Source organism: Oreochromis niloticus, linkage group LG1 (assembly GCF_001858045.2).
Source record: "Oreochromis niloticus isolate F11D_XX linkage group LG1, O_niloticus_UMD_NMBU, whole genome shotgun sequence".
Classification (NCBI taxonomy): Eukaryota; Metazoa; Chordata; class Actinopteri; order Cichliformes; family Cichlidae; genus Oreochromis; species Oreochromis niloticus.
In genome coordinates, this window is record NC_031965.2 from 6,357,657 (window position 1) to 6,380,075 (window position 22,419).

Below are 22,419 nucleotides of genomic sequence, written 5' to 3' on the forward strand. Positions count from 1 at the left end.
TGTAGCCAAACAGATATTGCTTGATTACGCTGCTTTAACTTTGGCAAACGACTGCATGCATCCACACACATTTATTTCCTCATTTCAAACCTAGAGCCAAAAGACTAAAAAAAGTAAACACGGGTCTCCACTGTGAGTAAATGTTTCCTGTTGAGAGAATAGTAACATGGAGATGGAATGACCTGTTTTGAGATGAAAGAGAGGGGAAAAAATAGAAAAGACATAATCAAAGGTGAACTATCCTTGTTAGATGTGCAGGGACATCAGTCCTGCTGTGAAAATTCCGTAAAAAGTGATTATCTTGTTAAGTTTTTTCTTTTTCTGCTTTCCAATGCAACTTTCACGCAGTAAGCACCGCAAAGGTTCAGTGACCTTCATTACAACAGGGTGAAGGCACAAATCTCAGAAACAGACATTTAAAGTACAGACAAAGTTATTTGCATGGCTAGATATCCATTGAGATAACAAGAAAATGGAACAGTTTTCACACAAGCTCTAAAGCCCTAAACTTTTCCATTAGACTTCAGCCAACAGAGCAGAGTGTGAGAATGCAAATGTCACACAGTTCTTGGTCTTTTAGGGTTTCTGTGCTTCCTTTTGCTTTGCCTTTTCCTCCCTTTCTTTCTTTGCCTGTGTTGGTAGACACATGATCTAAGAGAGCTTGTACACTGTTACATTATGTTACAAGTGATAATAATGAGCTCTGTTAAGTGTGCACGCTTACTGACTGCACGTCTGACTTGCATATGCATGTGTGTCTTTGTGTGTGTGCGTCTTTAGGAAGATGTATGTGGCCGTCTTTAAATGGCCTTGAGTTAATGGCCTCCCTCCTCACTGTAGAGTAGCTGAATCAAGTGGCTCTAATGGGACCAATATATCTGCCTAAGCGCCGCTTATCACACCAGCTCGACGGATGGGAGGATGAAAACATGAGGGAGAGAGGGAGACTGAAAAACAGATGTGCACTCCAGAGAGCGACACAGCTTTCTTCAAGCTTAAAAAGTGCAAGGATGTGCACGCGCATGTCACAAACGTAAGGGTGTAATGGTGAAAACTGATGGCAGTCCTTAAAGTGTTATATTGTCGCTTCAGAGGACGAGTCACTGGGATGTCCTGCCATGGTGTCCTCGTGTCTGTACACTGTTTGTTTGTTTCTATTGGCTACTGTACAGCATCTAGCTGGTAAACCTGTGTTCTAATCAAAGCGCTTGTGTCCATTTGGAAAATGCCTTTCCCAACGCCAGATGTCACGTGAATCCACCGAAAGCCGAAATGGTCCAGTTTCCACCGGCACTTAAACGCAGCATGTATTTGTAGATCCGTGTGGAGCTGCACACGTGTTTATTTGCCAAGTTGTTTTGCACGTGTTCAGATTGCTTGGCTTTTGCGTGTAGACTGGCACGTGCATTTGTGAGAACTAAAATTTCTGCACACATCAGTAAATCTTTGTTTTTCTCTGTGAATCATGTAGCGTGCATCTGTGTCTACTTGGGAATTACAGCTTTTTTCTTCTAAACGGATTTATGGTCAGAGTGTGTGAAAGTCCCCTGTCTTTCATTGCTTAACCCACTCTGGACTTGTGACATGGCGGCAAAAGTTATTGTGAAACTGGGCATAACCTTGTGTCTTTAATTTTGTTTCTGCAGGCTTTATGATGATGATGATGATGATGATGATGATGATGATGATGATGATGATGATGATGATGATGATGAAGAAAAATAAATAAATAAATTCAGCTTTTTCACTGCTGAATGGAACAAACTCACTTTACATTTGTTTTAGTAGAAATTCCTTAATGAAGACCTTAATACAATCGGTGGCATAAAAAGAACCGTTAACAGTCTGGAGCCGTCATACTTCTGATTCATTTCCAATCTAAATGCAGGAAGCACACATTGAAAAATAATACAAAAATGTCTCAAAATGTAAAAGTACGTCCCTCGCCCTTCCTTAAACCCAGACTAATCCCCTTTGTCCATCTCTTTATTTTCCTCTCACAGCCGATCCCGACAGAGGTGGCTTATCTGATTCTGGGCAGCTCTGGTTGCTATCCAGTGCATATTTGAGCCAGTCAGAGCACAGTGGTGCTCCCAGCAGTTTTTTCCGGGAGTGTGTCTGGCGGCTGCTTGTGTAATGGACTTTTTCCTCCTCCTCCACCTATACAGTAAACAGACCTCGCCCTGTCCACAACGCCACTTTGCATTCATAAAACCCACTGAAAACTCACAGCAGAATTGTGTTTACCCCCTGTCTTAGGCAACATAATCAACCCTATCCAGTGTTCATCATAGTCTGGTGTATAAAGCAAACCCTCAAAACCAGTCACCAAAGACTGTTTATTCCTGTTTTTATTACCTTATTTATCACTGGCTCTTTTGTAGAAACTACAAAATAAAGTGCAAGACGAGGGAATTATGCACTGCAGTGGCACAGAAATTATTTGAATCTAATACTTGCAGCAAAAACAGCATCCCGGCAATATTAAAGCAATCCATCACAAATATAGTTAAAGAACAAACTAAAATATTTCTTATTTAAAAAGCCCCTATTCAAAGAGCCATTCTACGGCATATTTAGATTTTTTACGCTTAATACAAAGAGATTGTTGCTGAGTCTATAATATATCCTCTGATGCATCAAGATTAAAATGTTAAACTTCCAACAATAATAGTCTCCATCATGAACGAGCATGATCAAGTAAAACGCATACTCCACCAATTAAAGGACGAAGCAAATCCAGCCCTCCCAACCACAGCTGTTCACTCCATCGTTCTGCCTGAACTTTCCTGGACTAGTCTGGACCAGCAAGACTACGGTATGTTAAAAGGCAGATATACAACAAAATTCACAGCACGAGACGAAGAGCTCGTGCTTCAGTCAGACTGAAGAAGTCACTTGGATGAGTGACGAAACGTTTCTCCCACAAAACGCTACGTCCAGATGAACAGATTCAACTTTTGGAGATTTACTTTCCTGGATGATTGAGAATGCATCAAGACGTACTAGGAAAATGGCCAACATACTGAACAAAAGATGCGTTATCCTCCAACTATTTTTCCATGTTTTGTATCTAAAGGTACAAAATAAATAAATTAAACAAAATTAAGATAAATAAATCACTCAAAGTACAAATGAATCACAAGAGTGGCTTTCCTGAATGAACTACAAGTGTGCGTAAGATTAGTGGTGATACAGGACATTGACAGGACATCTTACCATCCATTATGGCAGATTAATGCTGAAGCGTTTGCTTGTTGCCATGACAAATCTCTGCGGAGCGCTTGACATCAGTGAGTAACACTCAAGCGCTGTCATCCTCACAGCCCACATATTTTCCTCTTAAGAAGCTGAATGACAGGAAATACTCTGAAGCAGACTAATTCAGCATTATATGACTATTAGGATCGTCAGTCTCCAGCTGAATGAATGCATCCTTTTTCTTATGTTAGCTTCCTTGAAATTTTATATTTAACTATCATATTCAGCTCACAATACACAGGAAAGTGCCTGTAAAAACATGACCACAATTTGGGTGAAGACCCATTAGGCGATCACTGTGTGTAAGTTTCACTAAAATCTGAGAAATATTCTAGAGAGATCCTTTAAAGCAATTCTTGGGACCGTGGATAGAGAGATGGATGCGTCATCATGCCATAAGCTTATCAGCTCTCTGGCTAGATGAGCTAAAAAGGATTAAAGGATAATAAACAAAGTTAAAATAAAAGAAACTGGTTTACAAAGATGCAAAAACACACGGGGGGGGGGCATCTTTAAGATTTCTACATCTACATTTGTGATCTGTTTGAGTTGTTTTTTTAATTAAAGCTCAAAAATTTCCAAACTACAGATTTTTGGGTCATCAGAGGTGGGGTTGTGTAATTGTATTAGGTCCTGGAGGGTCATGGTCAAAGAAGGAACGCATCAGTTCCTGGGAAAACTAAAAGAGAAGAGGGTAAACGGAGAGACTTAAGACTTAAAACTAACAGCAACTATTGTAACAAACTGGATAAGCATTTTTTTATTTGATTTTTGTTTGCTTTGGGTGGGGTTTCGGGGGTGGGATTGGTAAAACTTTTGCAGTATTATTTTACGAATGTAGTGCTGTGACACTTTGAGAGTTTAAGTTGTTAATGACAACATGTGAGGTGAGAGTTGATTCTCACATCATATTACAAGTGTATTACTGTGGAAACCTGCCACTGTCTGGTTCACATGGCCCAACAAATTTCTTTTTACACACGGCACCCTAGAACCCATACTAGGTAAGCTAGCGCCTTATTGCTCTCTCTCCACCTATATCACATTTGATTAATGCACACATATTCTTGAGCCATCAGCAAAATCAACTATTATTCAGAAAAAAATGAAAAAGCAGCTCCAAGATGTAGAGCATTAGGACCTTTATTAGAAAAATCAAGAAGCCAAACTACCAGATGAAGTACATGTGAGCACCAAAAAACACATGTTAGCTAACAAAAAAACAAATCCCTCACACCTAGGTAACTGCTGCTACCTGTCAATGTAAATTTGTTTTACATTAACAATACTGTTCCACCTGGAAAGAACTAAATAGGATCTATAAACCCTCCTTTGTGTTTCTTTACTTTTTACCAGCACCCACCAATCTATCATTCCCTACTTTCAATTATTCTATTAATTGTGCAAACCGCACGCGCTCACAGCCTGAGGTGATGTCTGCAAAATGTTTATTTTGTCTGGCTGTCAAAAAAGTTCAGCAGAACTGCTATAATTGTGCAATTCATTATGTATCAATGTAATTTAATTAAGTACAGCGACGCAACAGCACTCTGTGTTTGTAAAACTATTTTCAGTTCTGGCTGCCATTTTCTTCACATAAAACGAAACGCCGGGATCTGCGGCCATTCCCTTATTGTTTGGCATCAAGCCCAAACGCTGCAGTAAACATATTCTTTTCAGCAGGCGGCTCTTTTCAATCTCTCTGATTTGAGCTGCCATGTGAAAAATATACTATTGCGCCACTTAAACACCTTTGTGTACCCCAGTTTTGGACAGCACAAAAGCTCGTATTGATTTTTAAAATCAACAAATCAGACCCACATTTTGTATTCCTCCAAATGACTTAAAACCAACTGTAAACCACACCAGCTAAACTCTCGCTGGGGTAAAGTACAGAAGTTGAAACTGTGTCAGATTAAGATGTAAGCCAGCAGATTTGGGCAGCATTTATTAAACATTAGGACTGCATCAACACAGCACTCCTATTTCTTTTCATCAAACTAAAGCGTGGGCAGAATCTCTGACAAAACAACACAGGGTTGGCAAGGGAACAAAAAAAAAACAAAACAAAAAAAAAGTTTCTTCTGCCAAAATCAAGATCAGCTGGCAAAGCACAGCATAGGCTAAGACATGTAAAACAATGTTAATATGAAACTCACCGAAATCCAGATAAATGTGATGGGGTAACACTTGCCCAGCTTCAGCTTGAGGCATACAAATCACAAGTACTGTGACTTTTTTTTGCATCAAAATGAAGATTAATAAACTATATGCTAAACCAAATAAATACTTTAAAAAGAAAAAAAATGCCAGTGTTAATGCAAAAGAAATATATAAGCAGTATTTTCTTTTAACTAGGGCTACAAAACATCAATTCTTACATGTGCTGGCTTACATAGTTAAGCCCTCTAATATGAAAGTGCACTGATTACACTTTTAAAGACTTTTAAAGCTTAAATCCATAACCTCTGCTGTAGTTAACATTTAAAACCTACTCAGACAAGTTTGTACAAGATTTAAAAAGAAAGTAAAGCCTGGCCTCAGTCCAATAACCCCTTTGTCTCTCCCTCTTGCTTCTGTCACTTTCCTCTGCCCTCGATCACCCTCTAATCATGCCCTCTTCTGTGTGAACAAGTGTGCCCGCCTGGTTTACAGAGCGGGGAGTAAATATTTAGGAGGGAGGTGGAGGAGAGGACCAAGCGAGTGTTGGATAAAGACGGAGAGGAGGAGGATTATGTTAATGGGTCCAAACAACTACGGTCAAATCCTGGGACAGAAAGAAAGAGACTGATGAGACAACAGCGGGGGAAAGGAAGGGGAAGGGAGACGAACTGAGCGATGCTAGAAATGCAACCGCTTAGTGAGAAATAAATGAGAAAGTCTTGGATGAAAAACAAAAAAGCAAAGGGAGTTGGGCGTGCAGGATTCCTGTGGTCAGAGGGCAGAGACAAGGAGGCTGCAAGGACAGAGGGGTTCAGACAGAGAGAGAAAAACATGAGGGGACGCAGAGAGAAAATCGACACGTAGAGAAGGAGGGAATGGGGTCCTAATCTTCTTCGCTTCCACCTTCAGATCAGCTGAGCTCCTGCGGTCACAGCTGCTCTCTGATTGGCTAAGACTGCAGAGAGTGGTGGATTAAAGGACAGAAGGGGGTACTTCTTAGTTTTTGGTGGTTTGTGTGTGTGGGGGGGGTCGTCGTCTATATATGAATGCCCTTGTGAAAATCACTTTAATGCAAGGGCACGGTGGTCACTCCTCACTTATTTTTGTTGAGAGGATTTGATCTTTAGTTAGCGGTCAGGATTAGACCATTAAGCCTTGCACATATCTGAGGCCTTCCAGTATTTCTCAATTCCCTTTAAAGTGGTAAGGCACTTGTAGATTAGACTTTTCTGCACTTTTTTTCAAGTTCAACTGGAAAAGGTTCATTTGAAAAATAAAAAAAGACCAGACTTCGAACTGGAGCTCAAAAAAATAAAATAAAATGAAATAAAATAAAATAAAGGGCTTATGATTGACTCAAATCATACAACGCTAAGCATTTCATTTTGGCCTAAGTCTCGGGGCACAAAGATAAAGGAAAAACAGAAAATTAAGACATTTTAATATTTTTAAAGACTTAGAGTTATCAAGTATTTGTCATCTAACTGAACTTAATAACTCTAAAAGACACTTGCATAAAAGGTTTCATTAAAACATTTACTGGTGGCAGTTCCAGAGGTTCTCAAAACATTTACACTCAAAGTCGTGAATACCAAGTCAGTGAGTTGTTCAAATGACTTCTTCTCATGAATATGGTAAACATTACACCACCTGGAGGCCCAGTTATACCTGACAGGAGGGTCCTCACAAGTTGGAATGGCAAACGCGCGCGTGTGTGTGTGTACATATACCTGTGAATGTGTGCGTTTGAGTTTTTAGTACACACACCCGCTTCCCAAACCTCACACACTTGTGTGAGCTGACAGCAGAGGAAGCAAAGTCTCATGCAGCGCTTTCAATCTCACCCAATAGAGATTTTCCTCTTCCATTTCATTTTACATTCACGGTCAACACACACACACACACACACACACACACACACACACACACACACACATACATACATATACATATATATGTGTGTATGTATATGTGTGTGTGTATATATATCCTCTGCACCCCCTGTCTTCTCACTAGCTGAAATCATTTACTTTTTCGCAACCTCGGCCGGTTTCAACTCAGCAGGACTCCAACACTGTTGCAACACATCAGTGTGTGTGTGTGTGTGTGTGTGTGTGTGTGTGTGTGTGTGTGTGTGTGTGTGTGAGTGAGAGAGAGAGAGTGTGCGCTTAGTTCAGTGTAAGTGAAATGCAGAGAGAGAAATAACTTGAAGGATGACCTATAACAGTGAGGGGGGATGATGCAGTAGGAGGAGATGAATGGTGAAATAACACATGATGTATTAGTTGTCCTAGGTTATCTTGTCTTATCTGCTGTTGTTATGAATATCCAGTGTTACTGTGTGCTAATAAATTGTATTGCCTTGAACTGGGAAGAGAGGTCAGAGAAATTGAAAGCCTGATAAGATATGATGGAAGACAGAAAAATGAGTCAGACTGCAGCTGCTGGATGGGGTTTTTACAAAGGGAACGGTCGCAGTCAAAAGGTGAGCACGGCTCTATGCCAATCATATTCACTGTGAGAGAGGATAGTCACAGCAAGGCCTGATCACTTGAACATTAACAGGCTTGCAGCATGAAGCGCAGCAAAGAAGCCAATGTGGGAAAACGCTATTGTAACTGTCAGAAGATCAAAACTACAAGGATAACGTCAGGGTTACTAAAATAAAAAGAATAGCAGCTTTTCTGAAAGTTTTAGGAGCTTTTTGGTGTCATGTGCATTCAAGGTAATTGGCACATGGTTTGGTAGTCCATAAAGTGCTATGCAGAGCTTTCTAGGCCCATGTTTGCATGTTACAGCTGTGCACTGTCACCAAGGGCCAATGTCTAAAATATTAACAACAACTAATGTGGGCAATCCTTGATTATGTTTATGCTGTTGTTAGCTGTTTAGTTTAGCCCCTGAAAAAATTGATAATATACAATGATGGTTTTGTTTTTTTCCTGCCATCATTTCCTTTTGTTTTCAAGCCTACTTTCCAAACAGTCAGCATTTGAGCCACACAAGGAGACATCCTAAATGGACAATTTGCTGATGGCTTTTGTACTGCACGCAAGTGCGTCTCTGTAGCCTCTGTGGGCACTGAATCCTTCTTTCTACCACAGGGCTGCACCTTTCTGGTCCCCCACAAGAATATGACCCAGTCTCTTTAATATCTCTTTAATCATTGCTCATGCTGCCTGTGTGCATGCTCAAAGTTTAAAACTCATCATAAATGTCATAATCTTTTTTATCTATTTTTTTCCTCCTAACTCTTTCCGAATTCCTAGACTAAAGTTTGAAAACTTAAAAGCAGAATTAAATAAGAAATGTAAAAACATGGACACAGTTTTAGCAATTATTACATTCAAACTGAACAGAATCATCCAAGGACATGATCTTGCATGACAATTCATTGAGTGTGATGAGAATTGTGAAAACATGAAAATCCACTTTGACATATTTTCACAGTTCACACCACACACTTATTCTTCATTCTACATAAACTTTATGTACTTTTTCACACAAAGTGCAACTCTTCCCCTCACTTCTTGACACAAGAGTTTCAGTGAGGTAGTGAGGGGATTTATGAAGAGAGCAGTAGGAAGTTTAGGTGAACACGCTGACCTCAACACGAGGCAAGCGTCATTCTTTTCAGATATTATGATGTCCTTCCTCTTTATTCACTTTCTGCTTCAGTTTGCCCTCATCTCACTCTGAAAACCTTTAACACAATAAGCCCTTACAGCCCTTTCCATAGGAACCATACTCACAAAGTATGCCCTTCCTTCTCTTGTGTGATTTCATGGATGTGAAACAGAGTGCCAAGAACACAAACATATTCCTCCAATGGAGCAGCACTTCATGCTTCTTACAGGTCATACTTACACCCTGCAATCAAACATAGTAAATGCCACATTTAGACGAGCACACCCCCTGAGCTCAGACAGCTCTGTCAATGAAAGGATGGGGGTGTTATTAATTTGATTAAACGTCTGTGAGTTATGCCATCATTAAACTTCATCAAGGCTAATTAGTATCCTGGCATTGAGATGTGCGACCCACTAAAACACTCAACTAGACACCTCTGATGACACTGTCATAATAGTCACCCACTTTGAACATGTAACATAATCATGCTCAGTTATTAGTTACATTTTTAGTTAGTTTTACGATCATTTCTACACAATAGCTCAACATCATCCATGCAGATATTTTGTCTTTATTCTGAAGTTTGAGACACTAGCACAGACTTTAATTTACTGATCGCCACTTACAAACCTCTTAAACTTAGAGCTGAATAACTGTGGGTAAAATAAAGCAGTACAACTTCAGAGAGAGTGTCTCTTTTGATGTGGGCATTTGTACCAGACTGTCACTGCGAAAAAGTACCAAGGATGAAGTCCTCAACTTGATTTACCAGCTGATGTTCCAATTCTTAGATACTGCTATGAACTCTGGATAGTGGAACAGAAAAAGATTGTGTATGTCATATATTATGCAACCAATTCAGTATGCGACCAGATGTGAAATACAGACACAACCTTTCCATCTGTGAAAAACAGCCAGAAAACAGTCTTTGGAGAACATAATGAGGGACATGGCTTCTGGGACATGGCTGAGAAGATGAGAGGCAGGAGCTGTCTGGGTCACTTTAGTGGCTTTTTTTTTTCTTTTTCTGGTACCTGACTGGTCGACTAGTGTATTTCTAATAATAGTTACAAATCCTGTTTAATGACTCCAAGTATCCAGATGCCAGTCAATGCCAGTATCCAAAGTGAATGAGTTATACAACAACTCACCCACTCAGAGCAGTTATAAAGGGGCAAACTATCCGTAGAGGTCAAAACCATTTCCTGTACCAGGCTGTAACTAAGCATTTTGTTTACTTGTAATGCCCCAACTTACAACTTAAAATAAGGCAAGTGAAGCAGCAAATCTTGTGAACTCACTGGTACAACTTGAGAAGTGTTGTTATAAAAAAGGGGAAATTTATGATAACCTCCGCTCCCCAGTGTGATCCAGTATAAACAGGCCAAAGTAATGGTAGGTGAAGAGGAGAACCCATAGCTGTAAAGTCAATTTCCTTCTCACCTTCATGCAACAGCAGCTCCTTCAGACTAAAGTTACAGCACTGACATTCACAACTCCACATATTTTATCCAACACACACACACACACACACACACACACACACACGCATACACACACACACACGCATACAACCACAACAAGGACTTTTACATGCTCCTCTTAGTCCCCCGTGTTCCCCTCTGCTCTCTCTTTGGTCTCTGTGCAGCTATGAAACTTTATCTGGGGGAACACAAGCGCAAGGCACACACACACACACTCACGCATGCACACACACACACACACACACAAAAACAGCCACAGCTGCACTGCAGTTTCCACATGATCCCCACATTGTAATTAGATCAGACGTTTACACAGATAGCTTCATAGGCACAGTCCACTAGGCCACTTTGCCTCTGCTCCCATCTTCATGAGTTTCTCACACACACACACACACACACACACACACACACACACACACACACACACACACACACACACACACACACACACACACACACACACACACAGATTCCTCCAGCATGATTCAGGAGAACGCTGCTTTGTCTGGAAATTGCTGAGAAATTAGTTACAACACAAACTATAATGCAACAATTCTGCAGGGAGCACAATGTATCTTTCTGTGTTTATCTGTGTGGCTACTGTCGTTCTGGATTCTCACGGTCACACACACACACACACACCTGCAGATCAAGCACAGTCGAGAAAACCAACTCTTTGCTGTGTTTGGAAAATAAAAACATAAAAATTTCTCTTCTCAGTTTTACGATCCATTTCCCTTAATCCAATCAGTCTAATAGAGGCAGGGTTACATGACACAAGAACACAAACACACATGCAAACACTTGCTTCTAAGTGACCTGCACTGTGGGGGTTTTCAGCCACACAAAAATATGTTATTACATTTCAAAAAGTAGTTGAAATCTTCCTTTACTTGAGAAAATGCATAATTTAGTTAGCAGAACAATAATCTAAGAACTGGAAGACACTCTAAGACAAATATGCTCTTTATCTGAGGGAGTGAGTGTAAGCGCCTGTCTCTGATGAATGTACTCTGGTCTGATATTTGGAAATACAGATCAGATTTCAATAAAGATGAAGCAATAAATTTAATGTCAGAATTTGGGAGTTGTGATCGCTTAAAGCTGTAAGACTTGAGGTGCCGGTGCAGACGCAGCCAACCAGGACGCATTCTTGTTAACACAACTCATCAACTGTGTGTTATTTCAACGTGTTCATTTAAGTAGACAACTTTCCATGGATGTATGCGTTTCTTCCAGTTTCAAGCAGTTTGGACCAGTCGTATCGGCCTCAGCTGCTAGAGAAACTGAAGCAGGCTGAGCAGAGGTGCTAAATAAACTACAAATAGACCTAAACTGACAAAGAAGGAACTTACACACAAAGAAGGAGAAAATAGTATTATTATAGGGTCTTTACCTTGCAGTGTAAATTTTGTTGTTGCCATTTGGTGGTATAGAAATAAATTAGTGGCTATCCCAGCCGACATAGGTAGGCGTGGTACACCCTGGACAAGGTCACTAGTCTGTTGCAGTGCTAACACAACATGACTTAAGTATAAGTCTACTAATTGTTAAGACTTGTTGCAGTGCCAAGGAGAAAATAGATTCTAAATATTATAAAGTATTCAGTACTTTTAAACTATAAATACAGGGATACATCAAGGGAAAAAAGTGATACTTTGTTTTATGATTTGTAGTCTTCGCTGCTGAAAAACTGAACTGCATTAAGTTGATATGTGATGTGATCATTGATCTAGTTGATACAGTAGCAAGAAGAAGCGGTGCGTTTGCTTGACAGTACCTACGGTTTTTAATGGCTGACTACTACAACAATACAAAATCTATATGATATGAGAATTGCGATTATGATATTGACTGGAGTGAATCCAAGAGAGCCAGCGTGGAACTACAGAGCGGTGGAGCAGAGGATCGATCAGACAGTACTAATGGATTAGAAAGGTCCAGCTAGATGCTCTGATATCTGTCAGCTGCTTCCATGCGTCTCCTTAAATAAGTAACAAGACGCAGATCAATACACGGCAATCTGACACACTGAATATTCAGCTGGCCAGAGATCAATAACGCTTTGCATCCCCTCTCCCAACCTCTAACTAGCTTAATATGACAGAGGAAGACTGATGGAGAAAGCATATCAGCACATACACAAACACAACCACGCAGCTCTAAAGGAGGTTGGGGAAGTGTCAAATAAAAGGGCAGCTTGCTTTTTTCCGCTGTGAGCAGGCGAGGAGAAAGAAAAAAAGAAGACTCGCATTGACATTTCACACCGATACACCGGTGTTTAAAAAAAGAAAAAATGCTGTGGAGATCTCCTCCACTTGACAAACTGACATGCTCTACAAGAGAATACTCCTGTCTGCCTCAGCTGCCAAGACTTCCCCTCCAGCCAAACTTCATCTGTTGCCAAAAGTCACTCAAGCATTTTTCTGCACGGGGCATACACCAAGCAGAGCGTCTAGCTCACAAGTACTACCCCACCTGACCAGTGACCCATTCACTGTTTCACCAGGTGATGATGGGATCCATATGGGTTCAATTACAGATTTTTTTTTTTTTTTACTTTTTATGGAGGGAAAAAACCCCTCTGCCTGAGAACATTTCTACATTTATAGCAAAATTCAGAAGTCATCCAGTTACGTGAAATTAGTGCCAGAGACCTGCCAAGAAGTCTTGGCTAAGTGATGGGACTTTAATGCCTTGCTCATGGGGCTCATGCATAATATTCAGTCGGGAATAGCTTTACTCTTTAGAACCGCATCTGGCATGCTGGTTGATGTAACAGCTTAGAAAATTGATCTAGATTTAAATCAAACCTTTAAAAGGGAAATTACATTACAACAAATTACGTAAGTACAAGTTCATTACAATGGAAAAAAGAAATGTTTTCAAAAAAGTATCAAAAATGTTCAAGTGCTCAAAGTATTGAGAATGCCTTTTTATTTCAATTAATTTAATAATTAGGTAAAAATCTTCTTCAGATGCTTGTTAAGATTTCAGAAGTTTGGCTACCTAAGGAAATCGTTTGAGGAAAAAACATTTCATGTTAAGTAAAAAAAAAAATAACACAGGCTTAAATTAAAAACCGACAGATTGTATAAAATATATTTTGGCAAATTTTACAGTGTCTTTGAAATGAGAAACTCAGAGGGACACACTTGGATTACTTTCACAGGCGACTCGAGTGCTTTGACTTCAATGCTTCCTCATCAACAACCACATGCCAATAAGTGAGGTGAGTTTAACACGGTCATTGAGTCTTTATGCGATTTTCTTTATCTGTTTTTTTTCCTCCTCATGGTAGATGAATGAGCAGAGAGAGAAAAGAGAAAGCGAGGATGATACCAAAAGCAAAAAAAATAAAGTGAGAAACAAAGACTCACTGCATCCGTCCTCGTCACTGTGATCCCCGCAATCGTTGTCTCCGTCACACTGCCACTGGGCCGGGATGCAGGTACACTCCCCGAATGCACTGACTGCACACGTAAAGTGGTTCCTCCCACATGAGCACTCAGTGCTGCCCTGAACTCCTGCACACACACACACACACACACACACACACACACAGGAAGAGAAGATTAGAGCTTATCACACATGCTCAGGTTAACTCAGGCACTGGAATTCATATTACCACAAAATGATTCTGCCAGATATACATAATAATTGTAAAGTATTGAGACAGGGACTTTTATCCCTGCCTGTGACCTCCTGCTTTGTTTCTCACTTTAATCTTGACACTCCTCAGCTGCTCCCTGCTTAGTATGTTGGATAAAAGCCTGAGAATGCCACAGTATTGTGTTAGAAACAAAAACACTTTCTTTCACTTTAATGTAATTGTCTGTTTCATAACTCTCAAACAGTAAACTTTAACAGTAAACCCAGTAAACTGGGACTCGGAATAGATTCAGTATAACCTTGCTTCTGAATTTTTTGCTCCGATATCTGTCATATCTGTCAAATCTCAAATTTTACAGAGTGATCGAAAGGCCGTGCTGCTCATGTAAAAAGACACTCCTTAGCTACAGAAACAACAGAAGCACAAGCACAGTGTTTTTAATATCCTTGATTTGGAAAAGGTTTCACATGTAAATCTTTAGTCCTTCCTCTCTCAAACCACTTTGATATAGAATAAAGTAAAATAAGCTAAAAGGGTTGTGTCATATCAGGTCAGCGAGGCCAAGCATCTCAAAGACTTTCAGCTCCCAAAATGACAGAGCAATTAAACTTTTCAAGGATGTGTGATAGTGCATTTGAAAAGCTGAGAACATCTCCTTTCAACGCACATGCCTTACTGAAATATCTAAGCTGTGTGGCGATGCAGAGGCCGCGTGTTGCTTTCAGTTTATAACCCTAACTGGGCTTAATATGCGGGAGCGAGTCTCGGGGAGTAAAGTCTACACTGTTAAGTTTAAAGTGAATTACACAACAACAAAACAAGCTATGATACACAGAAAGTCTGACTCATTTTAGCTCCTGAGAGCGATAAGGTTTAGAACATTTGTATGTGTATAGGGCTGTTCGATATAACGATATATATCGGATGACGATATAAAAACGTCTATCGTTTCATTTTACGCTATCGTTTGTTTCGTGGTGTCGCAAAATAAACTGTTTACGGCAATATTTTTTCATTATTTTGATGGTCACTGTAGTGGCTATATTAATTTCCTAAAGTTCTCTCTTTCTCTTATATTTAATATAACCACACTACAGACGGACAAGCGCCTGTTTTTATGCATTGTCGTTAGCAACAACGACGGTAAAAACCACCTCGTGTCCGCTTGTTTATTTTCCACATAAACCTTTCACAATAAAGCTCAAGATCCTGTTGAGACTTTTCAAAATAAACTGAATCGCGTGAAAGATGCAGAGTGTTTACGGATGAGAAGCAAAAAGAGCCGCCAGGTGCTAAAAAATAAACCTTAGCCTCAAACGTTAGAACAGGCTTTTCCCCGCAGCACGCCGTGTAATAAATACTCACAAAGAAAATGGCAGCCGTTACAACTTATGTCTAAAAATGTATCGTTTCATGCATCAGTTAAAACACTGGACTCCAGGTACGCGATGCCCAGCTGGAAACACTTCACGCAAGTCGAGCTGCCTGACATTCACAGAATTTACAGAAAATGTTACATTTTTGTGATTTATATCGTTATCGGATGATAGATGTCTTAATATCGGGATATGAGATTTTGGTCATATCGCACAGCCCTATATGTGTATGTGTACACATGTCCTGTGGTGTTTCCAACTGAAATCCTCTGCAATAAGTAGGATGGGTGTCTTTTAAAAGCATCAGCAAGTGACTGATTGAGTACATTTTCCCCTGAAGTTTCTTCCTCAAAAAAAAAAAATCCTGACAGTGAAATATGCATTGTTGTTGGACTGTACTGACACTAATGATTAACAAAGTGATTGATGAGTTTTGTGTGTTAAAAACTGATAATTTAGTCAGTTTACTCATCTGATAGAAAAATCACTAAGATGTGACTAAAGACTGAAGTTTATTATTTTTAGGTTTTTCTTTTTAGGTCGACTATCAGTGAAATGAGCACATTCTGAAATATTGAATCCTCATCCAGTTGACTGAGACAGCCTTCCAGTGTTTATGACCAATCTCTTGTAACAAGTTACACTTTTATTGTTACAAAACATATGCTGTAAAAAGAGTAATAAATAAATATACAAATAACATACAAGAAATGTAAATGTGAAATTTACATTTCTATTTAGAACAGAATTGAACACGGTACTATAATACCAAGCTAACGTGTAGCATTACAGTATAATACTGTGGTTTTTCTCTCAAGTCAGAGTTGAGTCTCCATCTTCAGTGCACCCATTATTCAAATTACACAAAACATTTAAAAGAGCAGGAAACAACATTATAGCAAACCAAGCAGGCGGTTGCTTCGATTGTGGAAACTTTCACACTGCTGAGTGCAAAAAAGTTTTGCACCTTTTTGCGAAAAAGATGCAAACGTTATACTTAATAATTTACTCATCAATATTTTTTTTTTCCAGTTACGTGGTATTTAGCTAGCTTACATTTAGCTAGCATTTTTCCAGCGTGACCCCTACAGCAATTTATCACAGAAGCCAGTTTATTTTTAGGGTGGTTACTGCAATGTTGTATACACCAGTGGTCCCACACACGAGTCAAAGAGAATGTCAAAGCTTGTATCTTGTGGCAGTCCAAGAAGGAAAAAGAATTATATTTACGGTACACTGAGTGTAGACATGTCGATTCAGAATGTTGTTAAGCACGGGAATAGGTGTTTTTATTAATATAGCCCTACAGAAATTTAAATATTACATAGTAATAATATTTTTATAAAAAAACAACATTACAAATACTAAAATAACAATACAGTAGTAAGCAGATGACGGTATCATACTGTAAAGCTCAGAATCTACAAGTAAACTACAAAATAACCAATAAAATCTAAACTGAACTTTAAAAAAGCAAAGAAAATTTTGATCTACAAAACATCTTCAATTTATCTCTGCTGCAACCCAATTGATTGATTAGATGCATCGAATATAAATATCAGTTACTAGCCTTTTATGTCATACACTGGGCATCTGTATACCAATAAACACTGGGTTTGATTTACTACCACAAAAAAGGAAAAAAAAGGAAGAAAAAAAAAAGACACCACATCTTTAGACACATCACAGCAAACCATAACCAGGGGAAGAAATAAATAAAGGTTTCCCATTTTGCTCTCACTTTGAAGCCCATTAATGGCCATCTGTGTGTGTGTGTGTATGTTTGCGCGCGCACGTGTGTGTGTGTGTGTGTGTGTGTGTGTGTGTTTGCGTGGGTGTGTGTGTCTGTGTGTATGTTTGCGCGCGCGCGTGTGTGTGTGTGTGTGTGTGTGTGTGTGTGTGTGTGTGTGTGTGTACACGTCTGTTTTGCTGAATCTGGCCTGCCGCAACAAACCCAAAGTTTCTTGGAGCATGCATACGAATGTGTGTGCATATGTGTGTGTGGTTCCTGGCCTCCTCACAAAGGCATCAGTCAACCCAGGAGGGCCTGGCAGAGAGAGCTCAGTAACCTTCAGATCCCTCCCACAGCACTAAATTAATGGCCCCTTTCTTTTCATTTCCCTCTCTCCCTTTCTTTCTCCTCATTCTTGTCTTTCCATCATCTCCTCTTCACACTTTCCCCTCAGATACCTCCATTATTCCCCTCCTCTTCCTTACCCTCTACTAGACAACTCTTCATTTACATTCCATCTTTAAATTTGTTTTCATTTTCATAAATGCTCTATAATTCCTACAGTCCCCAGACCCTAGGGAGTGGGACATTTACTCTTAGAAAAAGACAGAGTCATCAAAGACAGACTACCTGTCTGTTGGACAGACTGAGGTCTGAAACTCCCCGTGCTAAACTTTTCAGGTTGACACAGACCGCTTATATTGGCTTTGTAGCCTTAAGCTTATGCGTATTTTACTCAGATGTGAGTGTGGGCTTGCACTGAGCTAAATTAAAGTGTGCGAGCTGGAGCAGAAGTCTTGTCAACATGAAGCCACATCACAGGCCGCGCGTTTGTCAAACATACTTTAAAAAGCATAGGTCACTGGCTTCAACCACAGCCTAAGAAACTTATTGACTATAGCAGGAAGCAATCAACCACACTGTCTTACACAGTCTCACATATTTCAGTGTCAAACTGGACAAAAACTGCCTGTAGACTGAAAGAGTTCTGGTGAAGGAAAGACTGTATCACATGTTCCTGTAATATAAGAGCCGTTGTTGTTACAATGTTGCCAACACTATGTCACAAACAAAAAGTCACACTGCTGAGGTGTAGCAAATGTGCTTTATGGTACTAATACCCTTGACACACAAAGCTATCAAACCAGAAAATCAGGTCATCAAATGTTCATCCTGTGAACTGATGTGAACACGGACCAAAATGGAAAAAATAAAATCTTAAGGGTTAAATGCCAGTAAATAAAGCAAACATTTGTGTAACCTTGTCACTGAAAGTAATCACAACTTTAAAACCAAAAATGTATGAAGCAAAGAAGATCCTGATGTTCCTCGATGAGGCTTATGATGACGGGTAAATGCTCGGTCAGAGGGCATACAAAAAGACATTTATACCATCTATAATGAGAGGGTGAACCTAGCAGGAAAATAAAGAGGGAATCATCACCCCTAGATTGTTATGTAAGGCTGCAGACAAAAAAAAAAGCTACACAACAAACAAACACTATGCAGCAGCCAGGCCTAGCAGCCCGGTGCTTTCAAGAGCGCCAGCATGACAAGCCTCTGATGAATCACACAGATAGCAGATCACATGCTGGGCTGTTTTCTAAAGACAGAGGATCACTTTGAGTTGTAGGCACAAGTTTAGCAACAATACATCATCTGAATAAAGGCTGAGGAGCACGTACAGTATAATCACCTGAACTGTGAGTTTGGAAAACTGATAGCAACAGGTTTCAGACACAAAAAGCTCCACGAGCAGTATCAACAGTTTTTTAGGGAAATTCCTTGATATTATCAAACTTGTAGACTTTCAAAAGGTTTCCAACAAAGAGAATCTGGATTGTGACTGTGATTGTGTGGGTGATTGTGAGTGTGTGTGTGTAGCAGAAGCTTTGCTTTGTTTAGTGTTACTCAAGGATAGACGTTGGTCTAAATGTACGTGTAGATGTTTTTAAGCTATATCCCACTCTGTGGATTGGTTTGACAGTCATTTTTGAGCAGTGACACAGACAATTAATCTCTCCCATTACCTGCTGCTGGTAGAGCCCAGTGTGTGAGTTGTGACTCAGGAAAGAAAAAAAAAAAACCTCAGGCAGAGAAAAAGAAACCAAAGACCACCAAAGATCCTCCACTGCCGGTCACTATGGCCTTAAACTGTCTAAACAGGCCTGGTATGGAACAAGACAGGTGGTCCCCAAAAAGGTAAACACAGACGAAATCCCACAAACCAACGTGGATGCTTAAACCCAGACCCACCTACTGCATGGACCGAGCCGGAAGCTGGGGTGGCGCGAGAGCCTCAGATCTAACCAGGTGGTATATTCAAGCTATGTTTCACCATTTTACAATTTGCTGTTGTTAAATAGCTCAATGACGAGTGTGAAGAGCTGAAGAGAGAGCAGTTGGGCCAAAACACACAATGGTAACTCTGGCCTGGAGAGCGGGTGGCCGCATGCTTTGAACATTGTCAAACGGCTGCCAGTTAATTAGGCGTGGACCTCCCTGGAGTCTACCTGGAGGGTCGCAGCAGCATCTTTTTTGCAGTGCACGAGTGCGTGGCTGTAAAAAAGTGACAAGCAGGAAATTGGGTTTGGGCAGAGGGATGGGGGTTGGCGGGGGTGAATCATCTGATGCAGAGTATAGGAGGGAAGCGCACAAGGAAGGAGTCGGGCCTTTTGTGTGCGTCTTCTGTTCTTCCTGCCACCCTTCGGCTGCTGGTGCCGAGCTGTAAAAGCACAGCCTAAGAGAGAAACAGCTGCGACTCAGCGTGTCAGCAACTGTTCAGCCCGAACCATCCAAAACCGGCCACATTCATGCAGCACCGCGCAGCGCTGCACACTGAGAATGGACACAACTGGCGTCCCGGCTCGCTGTCAGCCAACAGCGTCCAGCATTCGTCACTCCTCGCTGTGTGAGACTGCTGACAGAATGAGACGCCTGACTGCTCGCATACACGGAAAAGCTGTTCACCTGCAGTGGTTCTCATTCATGACTGACAGAGAACAAGAGAGCTGCGATGCTGTTTTGGCTTTCTGAGGCAGACAAACTTCATTATCAGTATATTCGGATTTTCCTATGCCTAAATGACCCATCCTTAGTACACAGTAATATTTCTGCAGTAAGCAATCTTTTTTCTAGGATATACAAGCTTATCCGAGTTTTAATTTCATCACATTTCAATCCCATCTTCAATTTAAATTGGCTTTATATCCCAATACAAAAGTGGCTGAAAGAACATAAATCACGCTCTACAGATTCAACCAGATGGTTATTACCTTTAAAAGAAAAAAAAATCTGAATGTCTATAATTTGATAATCTTTGAATGAGAGCAGAAAAGTAATATTTGCTGCTAGAAAGCGTTGTTTTTTTCCCACCTTTCTGCAAAAGGAAAGCTTCTTCAGTACAACAGATGTCTGCGTAACACCCTGTAACTGCTCGACCAATCAATTTAGTTTCTTCCTGCCCATGTGATGATAGTAAATCAGATAACGGCTGCCCTTTCAGCTCCGCTTTGGTCTCGTCCACTTTTCTGGCTATCTGGTAACTTTCCGTCGTCTGGTCTGGGACAGGTGGCTCATACTTTTTGTTTTCTACGGCCGCTGCTGAAAACACGGCCGATGACAGCGGTGAAACTGAACCGCACATTAAATGGCCCGTAAAACCAAAACAATATGCTTAAAAAGTTCAAAATGGTCCATAAAGACTTGATGATCATTCTCAGAGGATTTATTACCTTTCAGTTTTTAGACTCATAGAAAGAAATCGATTAGTGGTGCATTTATGAATATAAACTGCGTACCTCAGGCTATGAGCCCTTTCTTGTGATCTGGAGCTCTCTCATGGCATATGGAAGCTGTAAAGCTGCTACCAACACTCAAGGAACACATTCACTGAATTCTCTGTGGTCACCATGGCTCTGGGTTATGCTGACCTGGCTTCATGATGCCAAACAGCTCATCATGCCTGCCAGTACCTCTCCTTAACATCGGCTCATCTCCACCTACTAATTTGCCGACTGTAGGTCAGACCGCCCTGATGTGGCAAGCCGTAACCACAGCAACACATGTTGAACCGTGCTAGGGAAAGGAAAAAACAAGTGTGGGGAACAACATGTTTGAGAAGTCGTATATATGCAAAGCTTTATAAGCTTAAAATGCTGCCAACATCCAGTTTGTGCACTTGAGTACGTAAACAAAGTAGCAGACAAACAAGCTTAGAGCTGACGTCAAATCTTTCTGGACAACTCCATCATCACCAGCTCATCCTCCTGGTTTGCTCAGTAGTGCATAGAATATACACACACACACACACACACACACACACACACAGAGATAGGATGGACTGTCTGAAAACGAGGCAGTTGGTCCAGCAGCGGGGTTCTTTTCGCGCCTGCTCATCTCAGACTTTCATTAAAAACACCAGTCTTATCACACTGCAACTCTCAGTCACTGTTTTATAACATAACTCAGCAAGAGGGTGTGTGTGTGTGTGTGTGTGTGTGTGTGTGTGTGTGTGTGTGTGTGTGTACACTTAGCCAATCATTGCCTAATAACTACATGTCACCCAAAAGCATGTGGGTGGATACTGTCCTTTATTCCCTTAAAATGAACCAATTCAACTTAATGACACACACAGTGAACATTTTCCTGTTGCCGGTGAAGTTTTATAAATTAAAGGCTATAGAGGGAAGCTGTGTACAGTACATTCACCCACAAACACACACACACACACACACACACACACACACACACAATGTCATGCAAGGCCAGCCGGTAGTCTCCCTCTGAAGTCACTTCAAAGATAACTCTATCTTGGCCAGGGATGAGTGGACGGCCGCTGAACAGGCATGTGAGTGGACATGAGGTGGGGGAGGATACATGTAAGTTTGTTTTCTTCACTGAAAAAGAGAAAAGGAGATTTCCTTTTAAAGGGCGTGTGTGCAGTACTATACATTTCATTTTCTGAGGCTGAAACCCTACTCTGAGGACTCCGGCTGCTCGGCACTGCACTTATGTGGTTTGGGGTCCCAATAACTGTGTGCATGCGTACATGCGTATGTGTTATATACAGGATTTGAATGACTGAAGGATTCAGTGCAATAATCAAAGCGAAAACACTTGAAAAATCCATCAGGACAACCTCCATTTTCTTCACTGCAA

At 40.6% G+C, this 22,419-nt stretch overlaps 1 protein-coding gene across 3 annotated transcripts in view; it reads right to left on the bottom strand.

Moving 5' to 3' along the window:
* Positions 1-22,419, bottom strand: part of lrp4 (low density lipoprotein receptor-related protein 4) — a 109,941-nt gene that overhangs the window by 47,891 nt on the left and 39,631 nt on the right. For all 3 annotated transcript variants that reach the window (XM_005458918.4, XM_013276967.3, XM_025911840.1), the window contains exon 2: positions 13,919-14,065. In XM_005458918.4, coding sequence (XP_005458975.1) covers positions 13,919-14,065 — 147 coding nt within the window. The remainder of the gene's footprint in view (positions 1-13,918; positions 14,066-22,419) is intronic.